General features: G+C 40.6%; 2 protein-coding genes across 6 annotated transcripts in view; one reads left to right on the top strand and one right to left on the bottom strand.

Moving 5' to 3' along the window:
- Positions 1 to 11,667, top strand: part of PFKFB4 (6-phosphofructo-2-kinase/fructose-2,6-biphosphatase 4) — a 47,188-nt gene extending 35,521 nt beyond the window's left edge. For 3 of the 4 annotated variants that reach the window (XM_032193942.1, XM_032193941.1, XM_032193943.1), the window contains exons 13-14: positions 2,279 to 2,343; positions 10,321 to 11,667. In XM_032193942.1, the coding sequence (XP_032049833.1) occupies positions 2,279 to 2,343; positions 10,321 to 10,380 (125 nt within the window). In that variant the 3' untranslated portion in view covers positions 10,381 to 11,667. Of the gene's footprint in view, positions 1 to 2,278; positions 2,344 to 5,589; positions 5,882 to 10,320 lie in introns of those variants that run through there. The other variant, XM_032193944.1, reaches the window with a different exon arrangement.
- A 3,166-nt stretch (positions 11,668 to 14,833) lies between these two features.
- Positions 14,834 to 26,563, bottom strand: part of PRKCD (protein kinase C delta) — a 65,485-nt gene continuing 53,755 nt past the window's right edge. For both annotated transcript variants that reach the window (XM_032193895.1, XM_032193896.1), the window contains exons 9-18: positions 26,103 to 26,203; positions 24,797 to 24,887; positions 23,289 to 23,422; positions 22,371 to 22,544; positions 21,733 to 21,824; positions 20,158 to 20,220; positions 17,871 to 18,009; positions 16,879 to 17,067; positions 16,492 to 16,620; positions 14,834 to 15,351 (exon numbers count right to left, since the gene is read on the bottom strand). In XM_032193895.1, the coding sequence (XP_032049786.1) occupies positions 15,193 to 15,351; positions 16,492 to 16,620; positions 16,879 to 17,067; positions 17,871 to 18,009; positions 20,158 to 20,220; positions 21,733 to 21,824; positions 22,371 to 22,544; positions 23,289 to 23,422; positions 24,797 to 24,887; positions 26,103 to 26,203 (1,271 nt within the window). In that variant the 3' untranslated portion in view covers positions 14,834 to 15,192. The remainder of the gene's footprint in view (positions 15,352 to 16,491; positions 16,621 to 16,878; positions 17,068 to 17,870; positions 18,010 to 20,157; positions 20,221 to 21,732; positions 21,825 to 22,370; positions 22,545 to 23,288; positions 23,423 to 24,796; positions 24,888 to 26,102; positions 26,204 to 26,563) is intronic.

Genomic DNA, 26,563 nt, shown 5'->3' with positions numbered 1-26,563 from the left:
TTATTCATGGAAAATGCAATCTTGTCTTTGATTATCTGCTCTGAAAGAAGCAGTCTATAACCATACTTAGTTTTGGGTTTAGTTTCGAATAGTTGAGACACAGTAACTAGTGGTTACACTGGGAAATGTCAGAAGAGATTTTTGTCATTTAATTGCAGTTAGCTCCTACAGTAAGTAGTAACACTGTGCTCTGGTGACATCTGGTGTTTCTAGCCTTGCATGACAAGCTGAAGTTCTGAAAATCAAGATGTAGGACAGTTAATACTTTTCTAAAATAGTCAATTTTTGAAAGTTGGAATATCTCGACTCAGTAGTCATGGACTGCTTCCACAGAGAGGTAGTCCTTTGGTCTTTTTTGTGTGTATATATTTTGTTTGTTTGTTTGTTTTTTGTATGTGTGTTAGTTTTTTGTTTTAGTGGGAACTTTTGTGACTTTGCTCATAAACTTTTAAGAGGGCTTGGATGTTTTCAGTGCTTACTTGCACTTGAAATGAGGAAGGAAAAGAAGTAGTATGAAATACTCTCCTTGACCTTTTGACTTCAGTGAAAGAAGTGCTGTGTTTCTTTTTTAAAGTGTTTGAAACGTGTCTGATTAGGATGTTTCAGTTGACCCACTTCCTGGAATTTGACCATCTCAAAATACAGGGACTGTGTGAAATATTTCTGCACTAATACTTCTACAAAATCATTTCAAGTTGATGCCTCACTTGGGCCCAGCAGAGCAGGATGCATGATCAAACGTGGTGCGTTTCGCACCTTCCAGCTAATCCTGTTCTGGGGAAGCATCTCCCTTAGGGGTTTGCTCTTCCTGGTGTTTGAAGCTGTAGTGTCTGATCTTTAGAAGGGGAACTCTGTTAGGGCCTGACAGCTGGATGAGGATCAGTTAGACCCTTACAGCTCAGCCCAGGGAGTGCAATGTATTTATGGGGCGGCTGAGGAGCAGACGGTCTGTTTGGGAACACGTGGGGGAGAGGAACTGCACCTTGCTGTACTTAGAAACTTGCACGTCAGTAGTTAAAAATGAGTTAGGAATATGCACGTCAGGACTTAACTGTGGAGTAACTCATGTGCCTCTGGTTTATGTTTAAACTTTACCATAGGGAATTTTTTTTTTTTTTGAGGCCTCTGTGTAACCAGGCCTTAGCAATGGCCAGCATGGGAGATCAGAGCTTTCTTTTGCTCAGTTGCAGGAATCCATGAACAGAAGGATGACTAGGGTACTCTCCCAGTGTAACAAGCATGCTCCCCCACAATTTATTTTTTTTGTTGGATATTTCAGATTGTTTGCCTTCCTGTGGTGTTTGCTCAGTGTTTGTGATAAATGGGGTTCCTCAGAATCTGCTTCCCCAGGGAAAGGCAAATATTTGCCATATTACTTTGTATTAGTCTATTGAAGTGCAGTGGCTTTCTAAGGAAAGGCTGAAGTCACCTCTTTCTGGCATGCAACAATCTTTTGCAGTATGTTATGAATTCAGAGTTTTCTGTTCACTTATTTCCTAAAGACTTAATTTGTCATTTGTGGTGGATGATTTATGTATGATATGTCAGGGGAACTTAACTATTAATGCTGTGTTAGGTAGCTTTATAAAAACCATGTTCATGTGAGATCTGACTGTGTTTGGCAATTTGATGTTGCTTAAAATGGTGTGGTCACAGTGTATTGAGTAATTATTCTCTAAGTGGGTCAGCTTGTACTAGCTAATAGCTGTGTCTTCTGAGCACTTAATTTTTCTTACTCTCTGAAGTTTTCAATTTTGGGGTGAAGAGGAGAAGATCCTCTCCAGAAGGCAACTTTAAATTCCAATATAGCTGCAGATTAAGACTCTTGTTTTGCACACATGAGGAACAGGAGTTGCTAGCAACACAAGGTGTACCTTGTAATCATTTTCATGTTCTAAAAAATGGAAGCATTTTGTTTTCTGTACTACAGTGAAATTCTAATAAGTCTAGGATGTTAAAAACCAATGCAAAATTACAGAGAAGAATTTTCTGATTGGATGCTTTAGTTTCTGTATGTTTAAAAGTGGGAATTTGTGTTTCAAAGAAAATAATGATAAAGCGAAGGTCAGAATTGGGGATGGATTGTAAGACTGAGAACTGTATTTATCCTGGCAAAATAGATTAATTTCAATAGACTTATTTGTTCACAGTTTGGGAAATTCTGGTATGAATCAATGTTGAACCTTTACAAACTGAAAATTAGATTAATTAGATTGCATCTTAACTGTGACTTCATTTTTTAAAATGGTCAAATTCTAAAAATGTTTTCTGTCAACAGGATGTAAAGTAGAATCTATATTCCTGAATGTTGAAGCTGTAAACACACACAGAGATAAACCTGAGGTAAGAATATTTTTTAATCAGACAACTTGACATAATGTGCTGAGCTCTTTTCCGTTGTCCGTGTGGTTAGAAATGATTTGGTAACTCTGCAGAGCAAATTTAATTTTACCTATTTACATTTTACAAGCTTTACTTCTTGCGTGCTGCTGTGGGGGTGGGGATCCTTTTTACTGAGCATATTTACCTATGAGCTCTAACAGAAGCAGTGGTTTATCTTTAAAAAAATAAAATTTTTATAGAGATGAATGAGAATTTGAAGACACAATATCAATCTAAAAACTTTAGTTCTTCCAGGCTTTGTCATTCAGCGTAAGTAGAGTACAGTCAAAAAAAAAATAATAATAAAAAAAAAAATCTGTTATGAATTACTTTGAATATGCTGTTGTTACTTATTTTGGAGAGTCGGTAATGAAGTCATTAGGTTTTTTCATCACTGTGATTATTACTGTACACTTAGTAAAGCAGTACTGGTGGTGCTGCCAATGCTGGAGCAGAACGCTAGGTCTCAGGATACAGCAAAACTGGGGAAGAGGAAATTTAGTGTGTTCGTAAACTGGAAGTGGAGGTAGAATGGCAGGCTGTGCTAGCTTTGTATTCTCTCTGTGCCATGTGCTTGGGCTGATTGTGCTGCTTGTGCAAAGCTCTTAAAATAGAAAAGTTCTATTGGAAGGGGCCTTCAAAGATCATCTGGTCCAACTCTTCCGTTGCTGCATTATGAAAGTTATGTGAAGTGTGACATGATTAAAAATTTCCTGTTCCCTTGCATGTCCTCATGCTAATGCCACTAGGTATGGCAGTGGGTCCTTGCTGAGGGTATGAGCCATGCCTACTAGTGAATTAAAAGTCAGTCTGATAAAGTGAGAAAAAAGGGCTTTTCAGAACATTCAGTCATTCAGAACAATGGTGAAAAAGAATATAAAGATAAATGTGTTATTTATGTGTGTTTACAGTACGGCACAAGACACAAAATACCTTACTTACATGAGGGTACACGTTCGTGGTAGTTGTGCACAAATGCTGGAGGAGTCTGCAGAGAACTTTCGTTTCAATGACTCAGGCATTTTGAGTATCAGAATACTGACTTTCGGTCGTTCATAGCAAAGACGTTTTCCATCCAGTAGTCATGTTACTTTTTTCCTCTGTCTTTCTCTTTCCCTCTTTATCTTTGTGCTTTACCACTTTCACATCTTCATTTGGTTTGTTATGTTCATGAAATCTGCTCTGATTTCACAGTGCCTAAAAGTGTCGTGAAAATAATAATAATAAAAAAAGATGCCTTAGAGCAGGTGTTAACATCATCTATGTTAAATAAGGCAGATCAATTGACCATCTATAGTTTGATAAAATACTGGTGCTGAATTTACAACATGCTAAAGTTTCTTGGGAATTGCTGTTGAAAATACCACTTCTCTAACTGAAGGCATTAATTTTGGGGGAAAGCTTTTAACATGTTTAGCAAACTGTGGTATACTGGCATGGGAGTGTAGTTGTATTTCAGGTGCGCGTGGGGGATCATACGGACAGTTGCATTGCAGTGCACACAAAGGCACAAAGCTGTTTGTTTAGAACAGAAATAGATTGACATAATGAATTAAAAAAAAATAAAATAACAGTGATGTTTTTAATAAAAATCCCCTGAACGCCCTTCTCCCTGTCCCCAGAAAGATACCCGAAGCAGTGGAGTTTCGGTGGTGATGTGTTGTTCATTTAGGATAGCTGGATGGAGGGGCGGGTTGATTCTGTCTGCATTTAAACGCTGCTCAGAGGGCTCTGAGAGTTTCAAAAGCTTTCATTTACATAAGCTACTCAAATGGTAATTGTTTCTGTTAAATTAAATTTTCAAATACTCTATTGAAGTCAAAGCATTTAATTAAGTTTAGCATCGCAGATAACGACATTGTTAAACAATGAAACTATTTGATTAAGAATTGCTTACTGTACTGTTCTGTGCCCCCACAAGTAATTTGTAGTCCGTGTTTCAGGACAACGTGCTCCTTATCTGCTTCAGCTGAAAAGACGTATTTTCACACTGCAGGCAAAGTACTGGAGTACTTGTTTACAGTATGTGTAAACCTCGTTCTGTGAGGATGATTTGTCTCAAGTGGATTGAAGCTGTGCGTTTGTCAGCATTGTAGCAGCTTAAGTTCCTGACCTTTTCAAATGAAGGAGTCCAGTCTTTTTACTGAATATAAATCAGGGGAACTACTCGAGCTATTGCTTGGGTCCTCTCTTCGGGTCAGGCAGCAAGTGCTGGGGTAAAACATCTACTTTGTGCTTCTGTCTTAGGTGGTAAGTGACAGAAAGGGATATTGCTCAGAGCAACAAATCCAAATCCTATTTTTCCTTTTTTTTTGGTGGGGTGAAGTGAGGGGGGATTATTGAAAGCTGAGTTTGCTTACCACAGCGTCAAGCGTGTCAGCATGAAGCCTGAAGAATGTGTTAGCGGAACTGGCAGTGGTTTAGTCTAAAGCAGGCCAAATCCTAGATCAAAGTCTCAGAAAGATCTTCAGCCCAGTTTCTCATAATCTGCATTCTTGGTAGAACGGAGAATAGCAACTAAACAGCCTTCTGGATTTACGTGAGGTGGTACCATGGCAGGCCTGATTCCTGAGACTTGTTCTGTGTGGCCAGAGTCAAAGCTGTGCTGCCTAGCGCGATTATTTTTTTTTTTTTTTTTGGGGTGGGAGGGAGATTTTGTTTAAAATAATTTGATGCACTGAACATCTTACTTTTTTTTTCTCTCTCTCCCTACAACCTCTGCAAAATGAGGTGAGATCTAGTCAGTGCAATCAGTCTTGAGCCATGAAGGTGTCTGGGAAGAGGCAGGCATAACACATGGCTTATCACACAGTCAAAGTTAAAGCTTGGGAAGGAAGCACGTGGCATAGTTTAGCAAAGCACTGAAAGTTTGCTTATTTGGATGGAAGTGTACATGCTGGAGTATGTGTTTAAGTGGATTCCTGCCTGGGCCCATAAAAGACTTCCTCCTAAATGGGAATGACTTGAGCTTTTGGTGGCATCAGCATGGGATCAGTGATTACTGTACGTACATTTTCCTGCTGTCTAGTTCTGGGACACCAGCCAGCTGTCAGTCTGCTGCATTCTGGGGCGGGGGCATTAAAAATAAAAATCTCTGCTTTTCTGTAAATGCAGCTGTGTACTTGTGAAGGTGCAAGTGATTGGTGTTTTTGTTGGTCTTACTGCTGCGTGATAAATATTCTCCTCTGTATTTTTATTATTATACAGAATGTAGACATTTCCAGACCTCCTGAGGAAGCTCTTGTAACAGTCCCTGCTCATCAGTGAATCCCGTGTCCTGATCAACTATCGAACTTGGGGTGCCGTTTTCATCCTACTACTTCAAAATAAATTGAAAAGCAAATCATTCCAATCACTTTGAAATAAAGCAAACAAAAAGCCCACAAAACCCATAAACCCAACAACTCAAAACCCAAAGTAAATCTTTGTACAGTGCATGGCTTGAAAAAATTATCAAATCACAATAAAACTGCATCGCCCTGGTTAATTTATTGCGGATGGGTTGTCAAACATTAATCAGCTGACACTGGAAAGCTGTTTTTGTAAACTGCTGTAATGCAAAGATCCTGCAGCATGAATTTTTAAAGCTACTGTAACAGCCAGCAATCATTTGATGTTAGCTGAAGTGTGTTTGTGAAAACTGTGAAGCACGACATCACGCATGAGATACGAAAAAGCTGAAGTTTGTTTTCTAGGCACCATTATTATCTACTTCAGTGCCCTCGGGAGTGATTGGACTGCTCCGTAGCGTAAAATAACAATCCATAGTTACTGTACAGCCTTAATCCTGCTGATCTGTAGCACCAGTGTTCTAGATGTGCTAATCAATGATGCGCTGTTTGGAAGAGGGTAGCAAGTTTTCTCTTTAGGCTGCAACACTTATTGAAGGTACAGGAATGTGTAAAAGTGTTTTTAATATACGAATGACTTCCCGTAACAGCTGTTCTGCATTAACTGGGCTTCAGAGCTTGCCTGTTGGCAGAAGTGATTTTAAATTTCCTTTCAGTGAGAAACTACGAAAAAATCGGTGGTTTTTGTTCTGCTGAAATGCAAGGAGTGGATGAGTGCCTCGGTGCAACCAGTGCTGGATCTGATAGCGCTGAATTTTACCCAGGGTGCAGTAAGAAGCGTTGACTGTTTCACAAAGCAGAAGCAGCGTTAGGCAGATTATTTGCTCGCTAGGTTGTGACTTGCCTTGAAAGGCATGGAAACAGGAGGTTTTTCCACCCTCCAGCAGGCTCATGATCTCAAAACAGCAGGGTATGCATCCTAAACAGAATCACAACAAAACTTCTCCCAGGCTGGAGGGACCGCAGCTTGTTTGCGATGTGGTGTCATGCCTTGGCTCCCTTCTCTGCGATGTTACGGTGGGCAAAACGAGATGGTCTGAAGCATTGTGCAATCGAAGCAGCTTTGTTTATGTAGCATTGAGGCTGGGGAAAGGCGGTAAATCACCGAGTCCTTGAGCTGTTTTCTGAGGGGGGTCTTTGTGTCTTGAGCATAAGCAAGAGTGGCATGTTGTGGAACGCTTTTATCTGCTGGGGAGGTTTCTCATACGGTATGTTTTTCCAGGACTGGGGTTTTGGAAAAAAAGTGTTACGCATTTGCACTTCTGAAGTTACACTGCAATTTTCTGAGGTTTATAGCATTCAGGAATGTCTAATATAACTAAAGAGCCCCTGGACGGAGGGCCTCCTGCTGTACCAGTTGATATTTAGTTAAAGCAGCATGGGCTTGGCCTGGGGGAATGGGAATTCTCTTTGTTGTGATTATGATGTGGGAGTTCTTGTCGCTTTTCTGTGTTTAACTGATGCAGCCCCTTGGATATGCCGTGGAGGAGGAGACCTGAGCCTGCTGTACCTGCTAGCACAGTTAATTAGGGAGCCCGGTTGCTTCTTTCTGCCTGACTGTTGAGGTGACGTCCCTGAGAGGTCACAGGGACACGTTCCACAGGTGCTGGCAAACCACTCAGAGCTGGCTTGGATTGCTTTCACCTCTGTGGTCTGTGACTAAGGACATACTGTGCAATTTTAAGCTAAACACGTTCAATTTTGGGTTAAAACAAAATCCACACAAAACAAAACAAACCTCTTGCAGATGCGTATAACGGAGTAACATGGGATTTAAAAGCAGCTTTGCCCTCTGAGGGGTCTCCTATTACGGCAGCATTGCTTAGTAGTCCTCCCTAGATTATTTTCTTAGTAAAAGAAAGGCCTAATGCTGAATGGGAAGGGACAGTGAGTTCTCTGTACAGCTCACCAGGAGGAACCTGGCTGATAAGAGCACTTCTTTGCATTGTCTGCTTTATGCTTGTTCTTCAGCTGGGGATGGTCCTTATTAACTTCATCTGTTTTGGCTTTCCTTGTGACTCCCGTGCGGCTCAGAACCCTCTTCCCTGGAGGAGCCCTTTATTGCAAAATCTTCTGGCTTTGTTGCGAGGATTGCATGTAGCAAATCAGAATGGAACTGAAATGGCAGGCCGTGCTGTCTGGAAATCTGTAGCACTTTGTTTCTGGGGGATGCTTTGTTCTGTAGGGGGGGAAAAAAAGCACAAAACAAGGGAGGGTATGATGAGGAGAGGAGAAGCAGTGGTGTCGGAGTGTGTTTGAGTTGATCTGTTTGTGTTGAGTCTTTCCAGAGAGGACCCGGTGAGGTGCACCTTCTGGTGTCTCACCCAGCCAATTTGAGCTTTTTATCTTCTTTATGGATATTTTTGTGGTCTAAGAAACCTTGGCCTTTCTGAATCTTAAAAGAAATGTGCCTGATGGTGCTGGCTGACTTGATGTCATGTTCCAAGGCTGTGGAGACCCCATACGCCTTGGTAGAAGTAGCATTCGAAGCCAGGTGCCTGTTGTTTGGATTCCCCCTGCTGCATTTCCTGCGCTCTCCAGTACGCAGCAGCAGTGGTGCTGCTCCACGACTGTAATTTTGTCCAAGTGTGTTTGGGTAAGGTGCTGCTGGATGGCTGTGGGGACACCTTTTGGTCCTAAAAGTAAGGCTAAAACCTCTGTCTCCTCTGTAAGCAGCAGCATGGTTCTCACTGCACACTTGTCTCTCTCAGTCCACGTGGGAGCACAGTCCCAGCTGCCGTAATTAAACCTAATGTGATTGCTGTGGGTAGGAATCCACCTTCCATTCGAGGGGATGGTGATCCCTTTCGAAGTCTCGCTTCATCTGGTCTTGAGCTAGGTCCTTCTTTGTCTAATAAGCCCCAGGGTTTATTTATTAGGCTTTGTCCTACACAAGTTTTGTTTCTTCCACGTGGCAGTTTGCTGTGCTTTGCTTCCACAGCCTTTCCCTTTTCGCCTACACTCTGGAGGACGTCTTGTTCCAGCTTTAACTGCATATCTGTGTTCCCTCTTGTGGCTGTCCCAGCCTCTAGGATGCTGCTTTTGTCTGACACACCTTATTTAACTCAGTGAGAGGAATCTTTTGCCTTGACCACGTTGTTTCCTCTTAGTTTTACGTTGTAGCTGTCTAGTTCTTGTTGCTTGTGGCCTTAATTTCCAGTACCTCTGGATTCCTGCATGTTGCTCCATTTCATGCTCCATTTAATTTTCTTTGAATCAACAGCAGATGCTCAGCTTAAAAGATGTTAGCCAATGTTCTCAGATTGCCTGTGGAGACATCTCCACGGTCTCAAGGAATTTCTGGGTATGTTGCATCAGTTGCTAAGAAAATATGAACAAATAAAAGAAATGCCAACACAGCGGTGTTTTTTTTTTTCCATTGTGGTCATGCAGAGTGTGACTTGTTCTGCCAGCTCCTCTTGTTCCTAGATGCCAATGCTGTCTCTGTATCCTTTGCTCTAGAAGGAATGCTGCCTGTGGAAGCATCTTTCTGAAACAGGAGCATTGTTCGCTTTCCTCAGAGAGAGCAGTTGGAGAGTGGGGCAGGCAGCGTTTGTGTGTGCCCAGGCAGTTTTACGTGGTGTGCTTATGGTGGAAAATGGGCTGATTTACCAAGGGCAGAGAGGAAAGGGCTGACGTTAATACAGGAGAATCAGTGAGGGCAGAAATGACGTTAGCACACTTTAGCCCCGAATCAAATCAGGTACTACTCGTTTATCTCGTTTCGTTATGGAATGGCTGAAAATCCTAGAACCTGGGGTTGGAGAAGGGAGTGGTTTGCTTTTCGTGGGGTAGTTTTGAGGGATGGAGTTGTGTGCCTGCAGGCTGGGAGCGGTACCGAGTCCCCCTCTCTGCATGAGGCTCTTCTCCTCGAGCTGGACTAGAGAGACTTGTTTTGAAAGCCAACTCTACTCAACGTGGTTATAAAACCACTGGAACATTACCTGATGTCAGGGAAACATGCCAATCTGCCCACATGTCCCAAAGTGCATTTAAACTTTATGTTACCAGCTCTTTAGGGAGTTACTCAGGGTTCCCAGTGAGATAGCTCCTTACAGACACGACCAGAACAGCTTTCTGGCTGTCGATGTTGAGTCGTTTCTTGAAGCATGCTTGACACAAAGGAGAGGTGACTTTCCCTCCCTCCAAATTTTGTCAGTTTTTGTCTGGTTTATGACTTTTGCTGTGTGGTTTAGTTTTTCTCTTACATTGTATGCATGTCTGAAAGGCTAGAAGTGATTAGAAAAAAACGATTAAAAACTGTGGTTATAACTTATTTTTTTAAATATAACAGTGTAATCTCCATATAGTGTGGAGAGACCTGGTGTGATATGTGTCTTAGAGATGCTATTTGAGAGAGCCTGTGTTGTGTCTCAGCGAAGCACGTGGAGGCTGGGACTAGGTCAGAGCCTGGCTTCTGATTTCTGGGCTGGGCTGGGACCTTTCGTTTCGTTTTACAAGACACATTGAGGAAATAAGCATCAAAACTTGCTTAATTTTTGTTTTGTGTAATAGTTGTGTGTTGAGCCAAGCTGTGGCTGATCACGAGACTCAGGCTTTAAAGTCCTTTTTGTCTTTAAATTTGCAGAATGTAGGCGTGGACCGATCGAGAGAAGAAGCTCTGAGGACAGTACCTAACCATCTATAGCTGCAGTTCCTGGTGGCAGCAGCCCTTCCTCCACCACGACAGCGTTAAGTAGCAGCTCGGGTCCCTGAGAGCGGAGACGGCGTGCTGAACGCTGAGCAAGTTGGAACAAATGCGCCTCCCCTTCACTTTAAGACATTTCGAATGTGATTCAGCTTCTTTGGAGGAAACCTGTAGTTCTGGTTAACTCCCAGTGCTGAAAGGTATTGGTAAAAAAAAAAAGATTTATAGAAGCAGAGTAATGTTGGTTTTAGGTCTTCATATGTAAATTTGCGCAGTTTCAGTAGCTTTTATTGTTCATCTGTGGAATACTGCAAGATGGCTAATTGCCCGTGTCAATTTTACTGTCAGATTTTAACTAGATTTTACTTTCTTTAATGTTTTTGTAAGAGTTCCTCTTATTTTTACTGTGAATGGTTGCCTAGCATTACATGAAGATTTTTTTTTTTGATGGCATATTTAACAGGTGAAATTCTGCATTTTGAGCATTGGAGGATTCACGTTGCAAAACTACTTTAAATCGGAAAGCTCATCAGTCACGTCTTACAGTGATCTTTGGTTTGCCAACCTCAAGTTAAATTTGCATGGGATGGGGAGACTTGCCCCTTTCTGCGGTGCTAGCAAGATTTCAATGTATTTCCAGGAGCCAGATGTATTTATCTCACAGTGGAGGAGACAGTATTAAGTAATGGCTGTGGGATGCAAGTGTGTGTACAGGAGAGCAGCCTCAGGTAGTGAAACTAGAAAGAGAAATGCCCCTTCTGCTGTGGCCACAGCCGGGGATGAGCAGTTTTCTGAGACTGGGAGGTAGGGAAGAAGGATTCAGATTGCCAAGGCTGGAGAAGCTGCTTTTCTTACTAGTGCTATGACTTTTTGGCAGTTTTTGGAATGAATTTCAACATGTATGATTCTCCTTATAGCCACATCTAACATGTATATCAGGAAACAGTACAGAAAGGTAAGGTAGCATTTAACCTTTCTTACAGCTCATGCAAGAAAAACTGCAGGTAAATTCTGAAATTGTTTTTTAACAAAGCGCACCTACCCTTTTTTTAATTGTTTTTAAGCAACCTTCCACTATTTAAATTCTTTGCTGCTCTTTTATATTTCTCTGTGAAACTCCAGTGCTAAAAATGGAATTTTGTATGTCTGTTGAGGCTACGACCCTCTAACTGTACTAAATCAATGTATTTTGTATGTGTTACCAGACAACTGAAGTGAGCTGCCAACACTGTTGCTGGCTCTTAGTTCTTGAAGTGAGAACTATCTTTTTGTAGATAGACCGTGCTTTTTTTTTTTTTTTTTTTTGATTTAAGGACTTTTCTTCAACTGATTGAACTTTTACCATGTACATTGTTGATTTTTTTTAAGAAACTTTTATGTTTGTTTGCTCAATTCCTGTGTGAAATAATGGGCCCTCGTAGTTTTGCAGGCAAGGGCTACATTGTCTTCTGTTTGTGCAGGGTTTATAAGATAATGTGCTGCTGTTGTGATTTGTTTTAATAAGCTAATTTCAGCAATATGTTCAGCTCTGGAAGTAAGCCATATCACATCGCTGGGTTCCATTTCAGAAGAGGAATGGGTAGGGCGTGAAATGACCAGAAACACTTGCTTCAAGTGCTGCTGTCTAGAGCTTTGTGTGTGTGATCCCTTAGTTCAGTAACGCGCATTTCAGATCTTTGTTAATTCAGCTGTGTTCATAGCTCTTATCTGAGGAGAGAGACCACACAGCGCTACTCAGAGTAGTTAATTTATTGATGCGTAGTAAACAAGGCCACCTTTGTGGCAAAAGTGTAGGAATAACATGCCCCCCCTCTGATACCGTGCGTGCTTCGCGTGGGAAGCGGGGCAGTGCTCCAGGCAGCCCTCGCTCCTCCGAAGCTCTGCCATCCAGCCATGACCAGGAGTTGTCTGACAACTTTAAATTGAAAGAGTCAGGGTTTATTCAGAGTTACAGGCAACAGATCTGGGATGCTACATCAGAAAAGCAGGGTTTTACTATCAGGGTGTGGTACTTGAACCCGGTTGAAGAAATGTGGAAGGAAAGGTTTTCCCTAGTGAGAGGGGAGCCAAAAGGCTGCCCGTCTGCACTGGCAAGCACAGCTGGAGGTGTCTCCCCTTTCTCCTTTTCTTTTTTTTACCTCTAAACTTTCAGAGGTGCTGTAAAATTCCCTGAGGCTAAATGTTTTATGTATAGTAGGTATTTTTATAGCCTGCTTTTGAATATACTGTGATGAATGTTTTACTAAGTGGGTGTTCAGTAAAAAGAGTTGTATACAAGTGTAAATAAACTGTTATGCTGATACTTGAAGAGAAAAAAATATGAAGTTGTCTGTTCTACTTTAGGAAGGTACTTAAACCATTGACTGCATCTGACCCTTTCTAGCTGGTAAGAGCAAATGTAGACAATGAATGTAAATTTGAAGCAGTTCTCCCCAATGCCTAACTACCTTTCTGGGGAGGCACTGTTACGAATGGCAGATCATCGTCCCTGTCTAAAAGCTGCGTCTGTCCTCCCTTCCTGTTCCTGACCATGCAATATTGACCGATCTGTCACCGATAGGGGAGGTAAAAATCCTTGTCCTGGCCTTGCATATTTATACCCACGTGTATTTTACTACCTTTTGACTGTTAGTACACTTGCTGGCTCAGATGCAGTCTTTAGAATGGGGTTAAACTATCTTTTCTTACAGCATTGGCCTTCGTTGTAATCTTTCAGACAAATGTAATCATTTGACGTTTGATCCAAGTAATAAAGATCAAATGCTACACCTTGCACTGCTGTGTTTCTTTCTGTGTCTGTTACAGCAGCTGAAGTGCCAGGTGAGGGTTCCTCCAGGTCAGCTGGTTTCCACAGCGTTCTGATGTGCAGGAATTGTAGCTTGTTTAAAACAGCTTATACGTATACATAAGAATTAAGCAGCTGGTAGAATAACTAACTTTACTTAAATTTCAGTTATTTTATCTGAGTAACAAACTCAGTAACTGAGGGAAAAGTTGGAAGAATGCATTAAATAAAAGCACATCAAGATTTGTCCATGCAGTGGAGCAGAAAGGTAAGAAGACTATTAGCTTCTCCTTGTGACTGGTATTTTAAGATCTGACTCATGCTTAAAGTTACACTGTTCTGACATAGTCTTCCAGATGCTGCTGGTATTTTTCAGAAGGCTGAAAATCAACAGCAAAACGCTGCCTCCTGGTATGTATTTGCATATATAGGTTACACGGCCTGTAATTTGCAGGGGCACTTGTCATTCTGAAAGATAAGGACAAAATTAACAGTTTGTAGTTTAGCATTACATCCTCAAATTGTTGCATGTTGTTGATCACTATGCTTCTGTGTGGTATTCACATTGTATTTTCTCTGCTATGGTGTTTTTTAATATGTTAGTGTTTTCTTTAACTGTACATTGTATGGTTGTGTGGGAGGCTTCCTTGTTTGTTTTAACGAATTCAGGCTGCTTTCTGGACCAAAACAAAACAAAAACAACAAACAACTTTAATTTTCAGTATGTTATTAATTTCTCTGTGTAGTGTGAGGACTCTCCCGGACTGAGATGCATGAACTAATCTCTCTGTCTACTGCCCACCAGGTGGCCCTCGGGCACAGCCGTTCAGCAGAGGCAGTCCAGAGGCCGTGCAGCTGTACAGCCTGCGGTGCTTTCATTTCTGGTGGCTCCAACCTGAGCAGGCTCCTGTAGCAGGTCAGTGCCCCCATTCAGATGGTGTAATCAAGGTGCTGCTGCTGGCAAAGCATACAGCAGCTACTACTTGGAGGAAAAACACCTCAACCGAGGTCCCGCTGTAGAACTGGACTTTTAACAGTGGAAGTCATATTTCCTGGTGGTATGCTGCTGCTGGATACTTAGACCAAACTGTCTAATGCTTCTCCTTCCTCAGAGTAAGTAAGTATTTACAATGACCACCAAAGCCTGGCACACAGAGGAAAGGAGAGGAGCTCTAGAATACTTCCCAGCTACACTGCAGCTGGAGACCTGCAGAGGTCAAAGTTGACTGGAATTACTCACTCTGTCATCAACTTTTTTAAAAGCCCTTTTGGTGGAAGGGAAAAAAAGGTTGTTTCTAATTTTTCCCAGACTTGTAAAGCTAAAGACTTGAGGTTTTTATTAACTGCAATAGTCAAGGATATTATCCATAGGAGTGGCACTGGCTGCTTTGGGTAAGAGACTCCAGCATAAGAGTGGCACTTCCCCCTTGCCACGAACAATTAAGCATCTCAAGCTTCCAGACTGTTCTATGAATCTTTGCTTTTCCTTAATTCTTCGTTTCCACTAGTTCTCCTAAAATATTTGTACTGTCTTTATAACTGAAGAGGGCTTGCAAATTATTATTTTTTACTGTAGATTAAATGAACTGGAGTTTAACTGAATACTTCTAGGGGAAAAAAAAAAAATCATAGCCAGGAATGAAAGTTTAACATAACTTTCTTTTAATTGAAGACAAATAAAAGAACCAAGGGCTCAAAACACTTTTAAAAAGACATATTACGTTCCCCAATGTCTTCCTCCGAGCAAAATATACAGCATATATATATATATATAATATAACTACATTCAAGTAACCAAACAATTTACATTTTCCCAAATAGAGAAAATAATGCACATGATTCACATACCTTAAACCCAACCATGCATAAAAGAACACTGCCAATAAATCAGCAGCTAGACATAATAAATCACACTATTGTGTTATTATTCTGAAGTATTGACAACATCGTTGGAACGGTAACACTTAGCACTTGGAGTTTTCTGTTCTTAATGTTTAACCCTGCTTTAAAGTCCGACTGTTCAGAGATCATTTTTCTAAGATCTGTTCAAATTTAGGGTTGATAAAAGAAAATCCATCAAATGCAGACTGATCCATAGACTCGATCAGGTTTTTGTCGCTGTAAGATAATCTTGGCTTTTCATTTAGAAATTCTCTGTCGAAGTTGTTGTAGTCACTTGCTGACTTCTGTGTTAAACAGAGAGGGAAGATAGTTTGAGACAATAGTTGCAAACTTTTTTTTTTTCCAGAAAAGATTGCTAAATATGAAAGCTTAACAAATTATTTTTCAAACCATGTTGAAGAAAATCCCCTTGCCTATTTTAAATAATACTATAACATTACAACTGGGAAATTACTACTTGTTGGTTGAAAACAAACAGCACTGGGTTGCTTTGGAAAAGAACCACCTGGAGATGTGATAACATTGCAATGAATTAGCCAAATATTCTATCTTGACAAAAATCAATGCATTTACGTTTAAACCCAACATTCCTTGCCATTAACAACATTTTTTAATTTCTGAAGCATTTTAAGGTCTGCTATTGCAGCTATTGTTCAGCTATTGCAGCTGCTCTGTGTCTAGATAAAACTAATATTTATACATATTTCCTAAGAATTCATATTATTTAAGACTATGTTCTACATTCTGAACCTTCAAAGCTTATGGTTTGCAGGATTCTTAAACTTCCAGAGCCCATCTGTATGGGGAAATGCAACATGAAGCCTCCTGTTCTCAATTGGAACACCTCTCCTGCATCAAGTATGTAAGCATTCTTTAAAATGTAGTTTGCTTCCAGATTGTTTTATCCATTCTGGTACTGGAGTGAAAGAAAACTGATTTGAATTTTTAATGGCTCGCGATGAAGCAGTGGAAGCCTGTGGTGACACAGATCAAGCAATGCATAGTTTGTTCTTTACACACTTTTTCAGGTGACACTAGGGATGTGCATTCAAAGTAGCTGTAAGTTCACCAATATGGAGAAAGCATCTTTTTCTGAGCTGGTCTAGTTAAAGTTAACTATCAGTAAGCACTAACAGTGCTATCAACAGTGCTAACATCAGTGCATACAAAACATTGCATTCCTCCATTGAATTGAAAAGGATGGATAGCAGCACTATTCATTATTTTCCTGAAGACAACAGTAGTGAAGAGGTTCCTTAAAGCTGTACAGGAAGATGGTCTTAATAGGAAGATTTTAGGGTAGAAAAGATTTCAGGTTTCAGAATAAACTACCGTAAGGATGTTTGGAGGATTCACCCATCACCCCTAAGCTGGTGACCAACAGACGTGTAGCATGTTATAGGAACACAGAATAATCCACGTACCACTTTTGGTTTGAAAGGAGGGTCTACCTCCCTCTTCTCTAATGCTGCCCAGTTGATGGTTTTGAAAAAAGGATGGTCTCGGATATTCCCAGTGATCCCGAGTCGTCTTGTTGGATCTCTTTCAAATAGCTGCAAGACAAGATAGCCAACAAGGCCTTACATCCACTCAAAAGGTAGGTGGCGGTGGAGGAAATAACCGGTATACTGCTGAACAAACAGAAGTTGCTAACTAACATTACTAACAGACATTAGTATTAAGCTTACCTGGCTTTCCATTTGTAAAAGTAATCTGCTAACATGGATAAACAGCTCCTTTTACAAGCCTAGATTTGTCCCTCCCTGGAGGAAATACTGGACCTTGACCCACTCATCAATCTTCAGCCTTACCTTTTCTAGTATATCTTTTGATTCCTTGGTAATCCAGCGTGGGTAGTGAGGTGTGTCCACTCGGATTGACTCGAACAACTCATCTTCATCGTCCCCATGGAAAGGGGATTGTCCAATAAGCATCTCGTACAGCAGGACCCCAAATGACCACCAGTCCACAGAGAACGTGTACCTCAAGCCTTGCAGAATCTTGTTCCGCAGAAGAGGGGCAGGGGAAGAAATACGGGTAATTAGTAAAAGACAGAAGTACATACAAAAAAAACAGATCAGTGAATTTAAGAGGCAATCTTTAATAACTAGCATATCTAGGGGAAAAATGCAGCAGTCTGAGAGGATTGTTGACACTGAAGTACAGCTGTAGTTTTCTGCTCAGCTGCTGTTTGTGGAAATGTGGACAGCTCAGTGGACAGATCTTTGCTCTCATTCTGAAATTTCCTCCATTGACTTTAAATACCATGTAGCTGGAAAACATCTGCTCTAGTTTCATTACAAGATAATAAAGTAGGGGAAGGGAGGAATGTGTGGCAATGAAAGCAGATTATTAACCAACAGACTTTGACATTTATAGCTTTAAAAGCTAACTACCTTATTTGACTACTATGCAAATCAGATAAAAAGCCAACTCTGAACACAATGAATTTAACTCTCTAAGATTCTCCTTTGAATTCTGGCTGCTTTATCATCTGCAGTGCACATGCTCATTTTGCAGGAGTCCTGCATGTATGCTAGCTGTAAAAGCAGAAGAGAAAACTAGTTTTTCAACAACTGAAATTTTTAACATTTCAAAACCTATTAAAACATTGTAGATACTTGTAAATATTCTATCTTAAGAACCCTCTACAGAAGAAGGCATCTAATTTTTTTCTATGCTTGTTGTTATTATTATTACGTTTTGGAACTATTATTCTCTAAAGGGAAGAAAGATCACAATGGCCATTCTAACATCACTCTATTAAATGGAGCCCTGCAGTATGTTGCAGTGATGTACTGACCTCAGGAGCAATGTAGTCTGGGGTCCCACAGAATGTGCTTGCCTTGTTCTCACCAACTACATTTTCTTTGCACATTCCAAAATCAGCTATTTTGATGTGGCCTTCTTTATCGAGCATCACATTGTCCAGTTTTAGGTCTCTGCAAAAGGTATATTAAAAAAAAGAGGCATCTTTTAAGGACAAGTATGTCATTGTTGTATTCAGATACATGCAGTTTCTTCACAGATGGCAAGAAAAGAATTATCTATCAACATAATACCTGCAAAATTGTACTTTGGTACTTGGAAGATGGTAAGGAGAAAAGAAGAATTATCTCTTGTAAGCATAAGAAAGTGGCTGAGGTGTATATATAGCGTGCCCATATAATCCTTGTCATCTGCTTTTACATCCAAAGTCACACCCAGTGCTTCTGTTGCCTCTGGACAGAGGTGTGAGTGAACGCCTCACCAGCTAACATAGCAGCACTACACCGGACTGTGTAGCTCAAAAGAAGGATTATTGGATTCTTGGGGCATTTGGCACAAGCATGAATATTCAAGGCTTTCCCAATTTTAATATTACCTGTGACTTGCTCCTAGTTAAGGCATGAGGGGGTTCATGTGCTGTGGCCACAGTCTGTGAAGTACCTATTCATGCCTTTTTACAGAATAACAATCTTCAATCAAATAAGAGCTTTTTAACAGCAGTTTCCAAAAGCTACATTCCCTCCCTTTGACTGCAAAGTGTTTTTTGTCCATCTGGCTGCAAAAGCGCATACCGAGGAGGGCAGGCTGAAGGGAAACTGAACAGCCCTTCTGCTTACCAAGAAAGCCTTGAATAGGGCAGATTTTACATAAGAACAGGGCACTCTTTTCTCTTTGTTAACTTCAGCTTACAGTATCAGCTACTTACGCTGCCTAAAGGGTGAGCTGCAGCTTGAACCAAGAGCCCCTGCTCTAACGCAATGTGCTACAAACCCTGGGTTTGGACATCAGCTGCTGTTCACCTTGAGTAAAAATATATTTCTGAGACAGGAAAAGCTCATCGTAATGTAGGGCACTGCACTTACCTACATGCAACTTCTAAAATCTTTTGTATGGGTGTGAAGGTGTTGCATTGCAAGACCTACCCAAAACCACTACCTTCGGGGTCAGTAACTATACCGGTAAACTTCCTGTGCAAGAGGGAAAAAAATACCTTTGGTTTTGCTGATGTCCTGTTGATAAACGGTACCAGTTTGTCTGAAAATATTTCATACTGTGAAATTTCACTCTAGAAGCACTAATTTAACACAGGGGAATTTAACAGCAAGCCTAAAAATATATAGAAAAGTTGGGATGGAAAGGCTTCCTGTGGATAACAGCACGTCCTGTTTGGTCCTTTCCCATGTATAAACCTGCAGGAGGCAGTGGGAATAGAGCTGGATGCATTAAGCACCTTCCCAGGCTATGGTTGTCTTCTCTGTGAGGCAGAAAGGCTTCGAAGAATCAATCACCTTTCTTCATCAACAAGTTTTCTGGTAACATTGATCCTCCTTACAAACACTTTTTTTGGTGAAATACAAGTCTAACTTCAGAAAACTGCTTCACAGAGTGGTGCTCCACCAGACTTTCCCTGTTTCTATAAATAGAGGTGGACAATAGCGGACATCGTGGGGCACCGTTACCTAGGGCCATGCAGCATTTGCTCTCAAGCACGCACCTGTTATCCTTCATACCTGTTTGTTAGAGGTAAAAACTACCTGAGCAAGTAGTTACCAAACAGGGTTTTAGAGCTGGGGTGGGGTGAAAAGGCTGGAGAATAGAAATTAAGACGAAAAAACACATCTTAAAAACAAAACAAAAAATTCTGACCTCCTGTAATGTGGATATTTACATTAAGAAACAGTTGGTCAGGATCTGCTCCTTGCTGTTTAAGAATTTGGTGAGGCAGAAGCATCAATTCTCTGCTTTCACATGGAAAGTAAAAGCAGAAGACTTCCACCTCAGTGGTTTTCCAAGACCAGTAGGAATTGAGACCCTCAAGGACACTCACCATTGCCACCAAACTCGAAAGACTCGTGATGTGAAGGGAGTGCTTAAAAATAACAGACAAAACTGCTTTTGTGTAATGTAAATAACATTCCATCATTCTGGTTGCCAAGGAAAAGACACAAAGATACAGATTCATCTCAGGCATGTTAATGCCCTTGGAATAACATCAGAACTCTGACAGACAGCTTTTACTCGTTACATCAATCAGTAACTCAAGCATGCATGAAGTGCTAAGACAATTCATAGGTCCCATGCTGGTGCTAGCTGCTACTCACCTATAAATAATGCCTTTGCTGTGAAGAAACTGTAGCCCACACACAATTTCAGCTCCATAAAACCTGAAAAGATCAAAACATCTTTTACTGGCTTGCTCAGTTAAAACATCAGACAAAGCAGCTGGCCAAAAGAGCTGCCATAAACTTCATGCAGTGAAAATCACTGTACAGTTCTTTAAACACTAGGAAAGAGAAATCGCATATCTAATATTACACCTGTATTTATACGGATGGATGCTATAATCTGCAAGTTAATTTTCACCATGCATCTGTGGTATCTAACTCCAAACAGTAAAGGGGCTACCAGCTTGCTTTAATGCTTCATTCCCCTTCCATTGAGGAACACTGTCCCTTTTCTTCTCTTTCAGTTTTAGGAGAGAGATGTATATGCCTTTGGAAAGATAGCTGCTGGGAGGTCAGTACTCATGGGGTGGCTTTAGGAGGGATGGCACATTAGTGGCTAAATTTGAAATGGGCCTCAACTACCTACGCTCATATAGCCACCCAATTGCAGAAAGAAAGCATTGCTGTTTCTCCTCAAAAAGGGGGGTGTTAATCCACAGGATGTGAGGAAAAACTCTTAAGGAATGCTTTCTCCTGCTCCTAGAATGTAAACTTTGTAATTGTTAAAAAAAAAAAAGTGATTTCCACTTCTGTATTGCAGAATGAATGTTGACCCAAAACTTGAGAAATATGTACAGAAAATTCCAGGAGAAGCTGCTGGAAGTTTGCTGAAACACAAGTAAGTTGGGGGACTTTGTCCAGGTTTCTGCTGGGGAGAGTCAGAACAGAGCTAACCCTGACCCACAAGGCTGGCTACTGCAGGCTGCTTTTTATGCTGGTCCTCTTGATCCGATCCAATCTGATCTGTATTTCCTAGCTAGCACAGTGATGCAAGCTGTTTTCCAGTCGGTTACACTGGTGCTTTTGGGCAGATCCATTACTCCACCCTGCGTTACATTTAAGGTCCTTCATGAACCCATTCAAATTGTTCTAAAACTAAAAGTTACAGTTAAAAGATGCAAAACCATCATATAATTCTAAGTCTTCAGCTTCAGTTACCTTCAAGCCATAGCTAACGGACAAAATGGCACTTGTTAAATGAAGTGCTTTCCCATTTTAATTAGTATCTTGTGGAAAGTGCAGCTTGTCTTCCTGTACTATTATGTCAACTTATCAGTAATAGTGATATATTATTTACTAAGTTCCCCCTCCTCCCCAGTGCTGTTTTCCTAGGAAATTAATTTTTCCATGACAGTACAGCATTAGTGTGCTTTAAGACCGTGTGTTTTCATTGCTGGCTCATGTTGAGGTTTACCTAGCATCTCCACATACAGGTGTATCCTTTCAAGCAAAACATCACTCTGCTATGCAAATGAAGGAAACCTAACTCAATACGTCATTAAGTGAGCTACACTGTATCAAACTAATGCCTATAAAACACATTTTTTTCAACCATCAGACACGGAAACACAAGTGAAAGACTAACAGCTAAGTGGTGCAGAACTAGAAGTAGTAATACCACAAAGATTATAACAATTCACGGGGATAGGGACTGAAGTGCTGTAGACTTACGTTGCTCTGTAGAGATCAAAACGCCCTTTGTCTTGTATGTGGAACATCAGGTCTCCCCCATTCAGGAACTCCATAACGAAGAACAGATGATCCTGTTTGCAAATAATCAGAGAATGGAAACATTATTGATGCTATCACAACCACACCTCGAGTAGCAATCTGGCAGTGGGGACCCAGCAGCCACTTCCCTCCTGTCCTATTTCTGTTTCATGCACCCCTAAGAATGCATGAGGCATGCTGCAGTAGCATGGTCTTGCAAGGCTAAGGAGCTCACCTCGTATTCTGTGGGCTTCTAGATTTAATATAAATATACGTTCAAATATATTTCCTGACTTCTACCTGTGACAGTCACCTTTGTTCCCTTCACTGAGGATAAAGCTAGGATCAAGGTTTTAAATTAAACTGTCTCTTACTCCAGATCATGTAGACGTTACTCTGATCTCTTCAGCATATCTGGGTATCGCACTTCTATTTACTTTCCACCAGGCTTGTGAACTATTACACAGAACACAAGAAGGGGGGGGATTTAACTCTTGTATCGCTAAAGTTATTTTCACTTGACTGTTGGTAATAGCATCCATTAGAAGGCAGCATCTGTTGTGCTGCCCTCGCCTTCTTTTTTTTTTTCCTCCCCTTACCTTTGTCTGGAACGTGCAGTAAAGGTGCGTGAGAAATGGATTTTCCCATGCAAGTGCTAAAACCCGCTTTTCCACCATGGTACATTCCACATCATCATCAATTAGTACCACATCTTTTTTCAGAGCTTTGATAGCAAAGAATTCGTTCTTTCCTTTCAGCTCAGCAAGCAGAACCTACAAAAAAAAAAAAAAAAAAAAAAAGAAAAAAAAAAGAAAGATGAGATTACAGCGTGTGTAGCAAAGCCTGTTACTGATGGTATCAGTAAGGAGAAGTCAAAGGTGCTTATAGCAGTTTGTTTTTTTAGTAATTGTGGCAGCTATGCAAATGGTGAGATTGGCAAGGTGAAGCTGCTGGGCATAGGTGTGAGGAGACAGGGTACAAGGACCTTGTAACACAGGCACAGCAGCTTCCAGGGCAGTTTTTCTGTCAATGACTTGTGAGAATATGAACAGAGGACGTGTAAAGTCTGTTCCTTCATTACAGCTGGAGTTTCACAGACAACAGAGTCTGTGGAGGTCACATCACCCTTGGACAAGCACAGAGTAAGCAAGGAGCACAAGGAGCAGAGGCAGACGGGAGTGGAAGGTCACGCTGCTGTCCCACATTTCCCCTGCCATTGCACTGGAGCATTACGAGGCTGTTTCGGTAGACAGCATGTGAACATAACTGCCCTTTTGGATAAAGGGCTATTTCTCTGACTGGGTTGTACCCCTTGTACATTATGAAACACTTCTGAGTTCAGACAAGCTGCAGGTAAAGAACTTCTAATGTCTTTGACAGAGATGGCTGTATTTTACTCTCTTAAAATATTATCTACTCAAGTGGCTGTAAGACGTTTCTGGTTAACAAAAATAGCCCATAATATTTCAGAGATCAAGCAAGGCAGTCACCTTAAGCTCTGTAAATTTGTTACATACCTTTCCAAAACTTCCTTTCCCTAATACTTTATGGAAGACAAAGCTGTCTATGTTGAATTTTCTCCTGCTTGCAATTCGTGATGCTGTCTTGGCTGTGCTTCCCTCCCAGAGTTTATCGTACTGGCTGTTATCTCCTATTGAAACAGGGAGTTTAAAGTTCAGTATATGCAGAAAAACTGCATGACTCAGATTCTCTATTAGGAATTAAGTACTGACATACTATTTCAGTTCATCTGCTGCTGGGATACTGGCAAATCTAAGCATACAGGTCAAATCATGTAGTTTACAATAAAGTTTAAGTTACTGAAGCATATTTCTTAACGTTGCATTTGGATCTGTGATTGTTTCTGAAGCTGGCTTTAAGTAACATATAAGCAGGAATTACAAAAATAAAGGGTCCTAAATTTCCCCTATTGCTAAAATTCAGAGCATAGGTTAGAGAACAGAATACTTCACAAGGATGGCTTGTATTTTCTTCTGTTAATAGAAAAAGAGTCCCTCTAAACAGAGAGGCCATGAAAAGATCTGATTTATGCTTGATTCTGGCTAAGAAGCATGAACATACAGGTTAGGTTTGATTATATCGTAAAATTAGAAATCTTTTAATTTTTTTTTCCACCCCTGCTGCACAGGTCTCCTGTGCCACCAAGACACTCTGATGACAATCATGAGATGATACTGGGTCCTGCACTTTGGCCACAACAACCCCATGCAGGGCTACAGGCTGGGGGCAGAGTGGCTGGAAAGCTGTGCAGAGGAAGAGGATCTGAGGGTGCTGGTCAATGCTTGCCTGAACACGAGCCAGCAGTGTGCCCAGGTGGCCAAGAAAGCCAACGGCATCCTGGTTGTGTCAGGAGTAGTGCAGCCAGCACACCAGGGAGGTGATCGTCCCCCTGTGCTCTGCTCTGGTGAGGCTGCACCTCAAGTGCTGTGTTCAGCTTTGTGAGACTTTTACAATGCTAGAACTCTTTTAGCAATGTAAAACCAAAACCAAACCAAACAAAAACAACAACAAAAAAGTAAACCCTTATTCTGAAGCTGAAGCTTATTCTTTATTCCAGGCTCTTGAAGTACCTCAGCTGTTTAACAAACTAGTCTTTTGGCTTAAATCCTAAAACTTGTAGTATTGTACAAAGGCTTCTAACGTTCTGTGAACAAATTGAGTTAGTTAACAATATTCATGACATTTCAGTTACAGAAGGGAGAGAGGTGCATTGTAGTCTGATTAGTGAGCCATCCTCCGCTCCCACCATGGGGGGCCATGCCACGAAGAATAAAGCGAGCATTTTGCATAAAAGTGGGTATGCTCACGGACTAAAAAAATACTGGGGTTTGTCAAAAACTATGTAAGCATTTTGTGTGGCCAGGTAAAAAGAATTACGTGCATATTTTTTAAACAACGCTTGTTCAAAAAATATTATCTAACATAAGGCAAGAATGAATAAATAAATGTGACAGTTTGTACAGTCTAGTAGGCAAATGGCTAAACAAAAACGTTTTTTTCTCACCTGTTGTATCTCCTCCTTTAGGTTTCTTATCAAAATCTTGGTAAATACCAACACTTTCTACAGATCCAGAATCAGACCTTCGTGTGGATTTCTGAGGAGGAAGGGAACATTTGAAATTATATTTGCACTATTACTTTAGAAATATTTACAACAATAGCTGTTAAATGCAACATGATGGCAGATGGCAGTATGATCATTTCTTTTACATAATTAACTCCTAGTACATAATTCTTCTCAAAACGCAGTTCGGACTATTTAGCCACACTTTTTACAGCTTCAGCCAATTGCTTTACTTCCTTCACTGCAAGAAAATATTAAAATTCCTGAACAGTCTATGTAATTGTCTGTTAAAAAACTATGAAAGTTATAACAATTTGAATCCACAGTGAGAATAATTGCTTGCTTTGAATTCACTGTGGAAAAGCATCCCCTTGGACTAGTGTTAAGGTTTTGAAACACAAGATGGGAACCACTGTCACTCTGAACATGCTGAAGGCAGCATGTGACGTACTTCTTGAGCACATGCAAACAAATTTTATGTATGGAAGATCCCCAAGATCAAGTTTTACTAATGAGCAGATCGAGTTTTTTCTGTGTCGTGAAAAAGCTGGTGTAACAGCTCTCGCTGTTTTCAAAGTAAATATCCTGTGAAAGCTCAGGAATGCTCAGCTCAAAGGAAATACTGTTGGCTTTTGCGATATAGTCTCCTGTTTTAATTTCAGAGCTTGTGTCTGAATCTTTATTTACAAGTCAGAAGTTGACAGTAATCCATACACAAGAGACGGCTATGCTGCAGCAGGAGACCAACAATGTAAACTGTGGGGCCCATGTTAATTCCAGAGGATTCTTCTGTGTGTATATATATTGGATTAATAAAAATGGAAGCTCTCTGCTCTATTTCTTCTTACTTATTTAATTTAGCATTCAAAGGGAATTCTAAAGTTGAAGCATGGGTAAACACGCTTCATGGGCAAACAGACTTCAGCTTTATGCTACTGCTGTTTGAATGCAATCAAACACAAGGGGAGAAAATAACCTTGGCACTGTCAAAGAACCAAGCTGTATTTCAGGAAAACACAAACCTTCTGTTTAAAAATTCTTTGTCAGGTGGGATGTTCTTCCCTCAGCTTCTCCTCTAGGCTATTGCCATCTTTGTTAGTCTCTTTATAGGTCAAATTAAGAAGAGAAAGCTGTTTCCATTGCCTCAGGCCCAAATTTCCATTCCTCATAAAAGTGACATGGGAAAGTGAAGTAAAAATAAAAAGCTCTGGAACCAAATTGCATGACAAACAGCAATAAAGCATACCTGGCTAACTTGATTTAAAGCTTCAGCTAGCAACTTCTGGTTTATTCCACACAAATTTGCCACCTTCTTTTGACATTTATGATGCACATTCATCCCACATTCTAAAAGAAATGTACAGTTACACAAGCATCAGGAAAATACCGGCCAACATTACAACAAAATGGCTGTTTTGCTGTGCAGTTCATAAACATTATAGCAAGCCCAGATTAGACACTGATTTATGGTTCTTAATGAAGCTGTAATTTTAGTCTTTAAGCCAATGAAGGCTACAAAAATCTGTTCAAAAGGAAGAAGTTGCAATTGTTTTTTTTTTCTTCTCAAAATCTTTTCAAAAGATCATCTTAACCAAAACCTTAAGAAAAGATCATCTTGCATTTTTGTGGTAGAATTATAAGAATGGTATTTACAGTGAACACTTTAAAGACACTTCTAGGTGCTACTTTGAGTTAGACTCACCAAAT

This window comes from Aythya fuligula, chromosome 10, assembly GCF_009819795.1.
Source record: "Aythya fuligula isolate bAytFul2 chromosome 10, bAytFul2.pri, whole genome shotgun sequence".
In the NCBI taxonomy this organism is placed as follows: domain Eukaryota; kingdom Metazoa; phylum Chordata; class Aves; order Anseriformes; family Anatidae; genus Aythya; species Aythya fuligula.
This window is presented reverse-complemented; position numbering and strand designations above follow the sequence as displayed.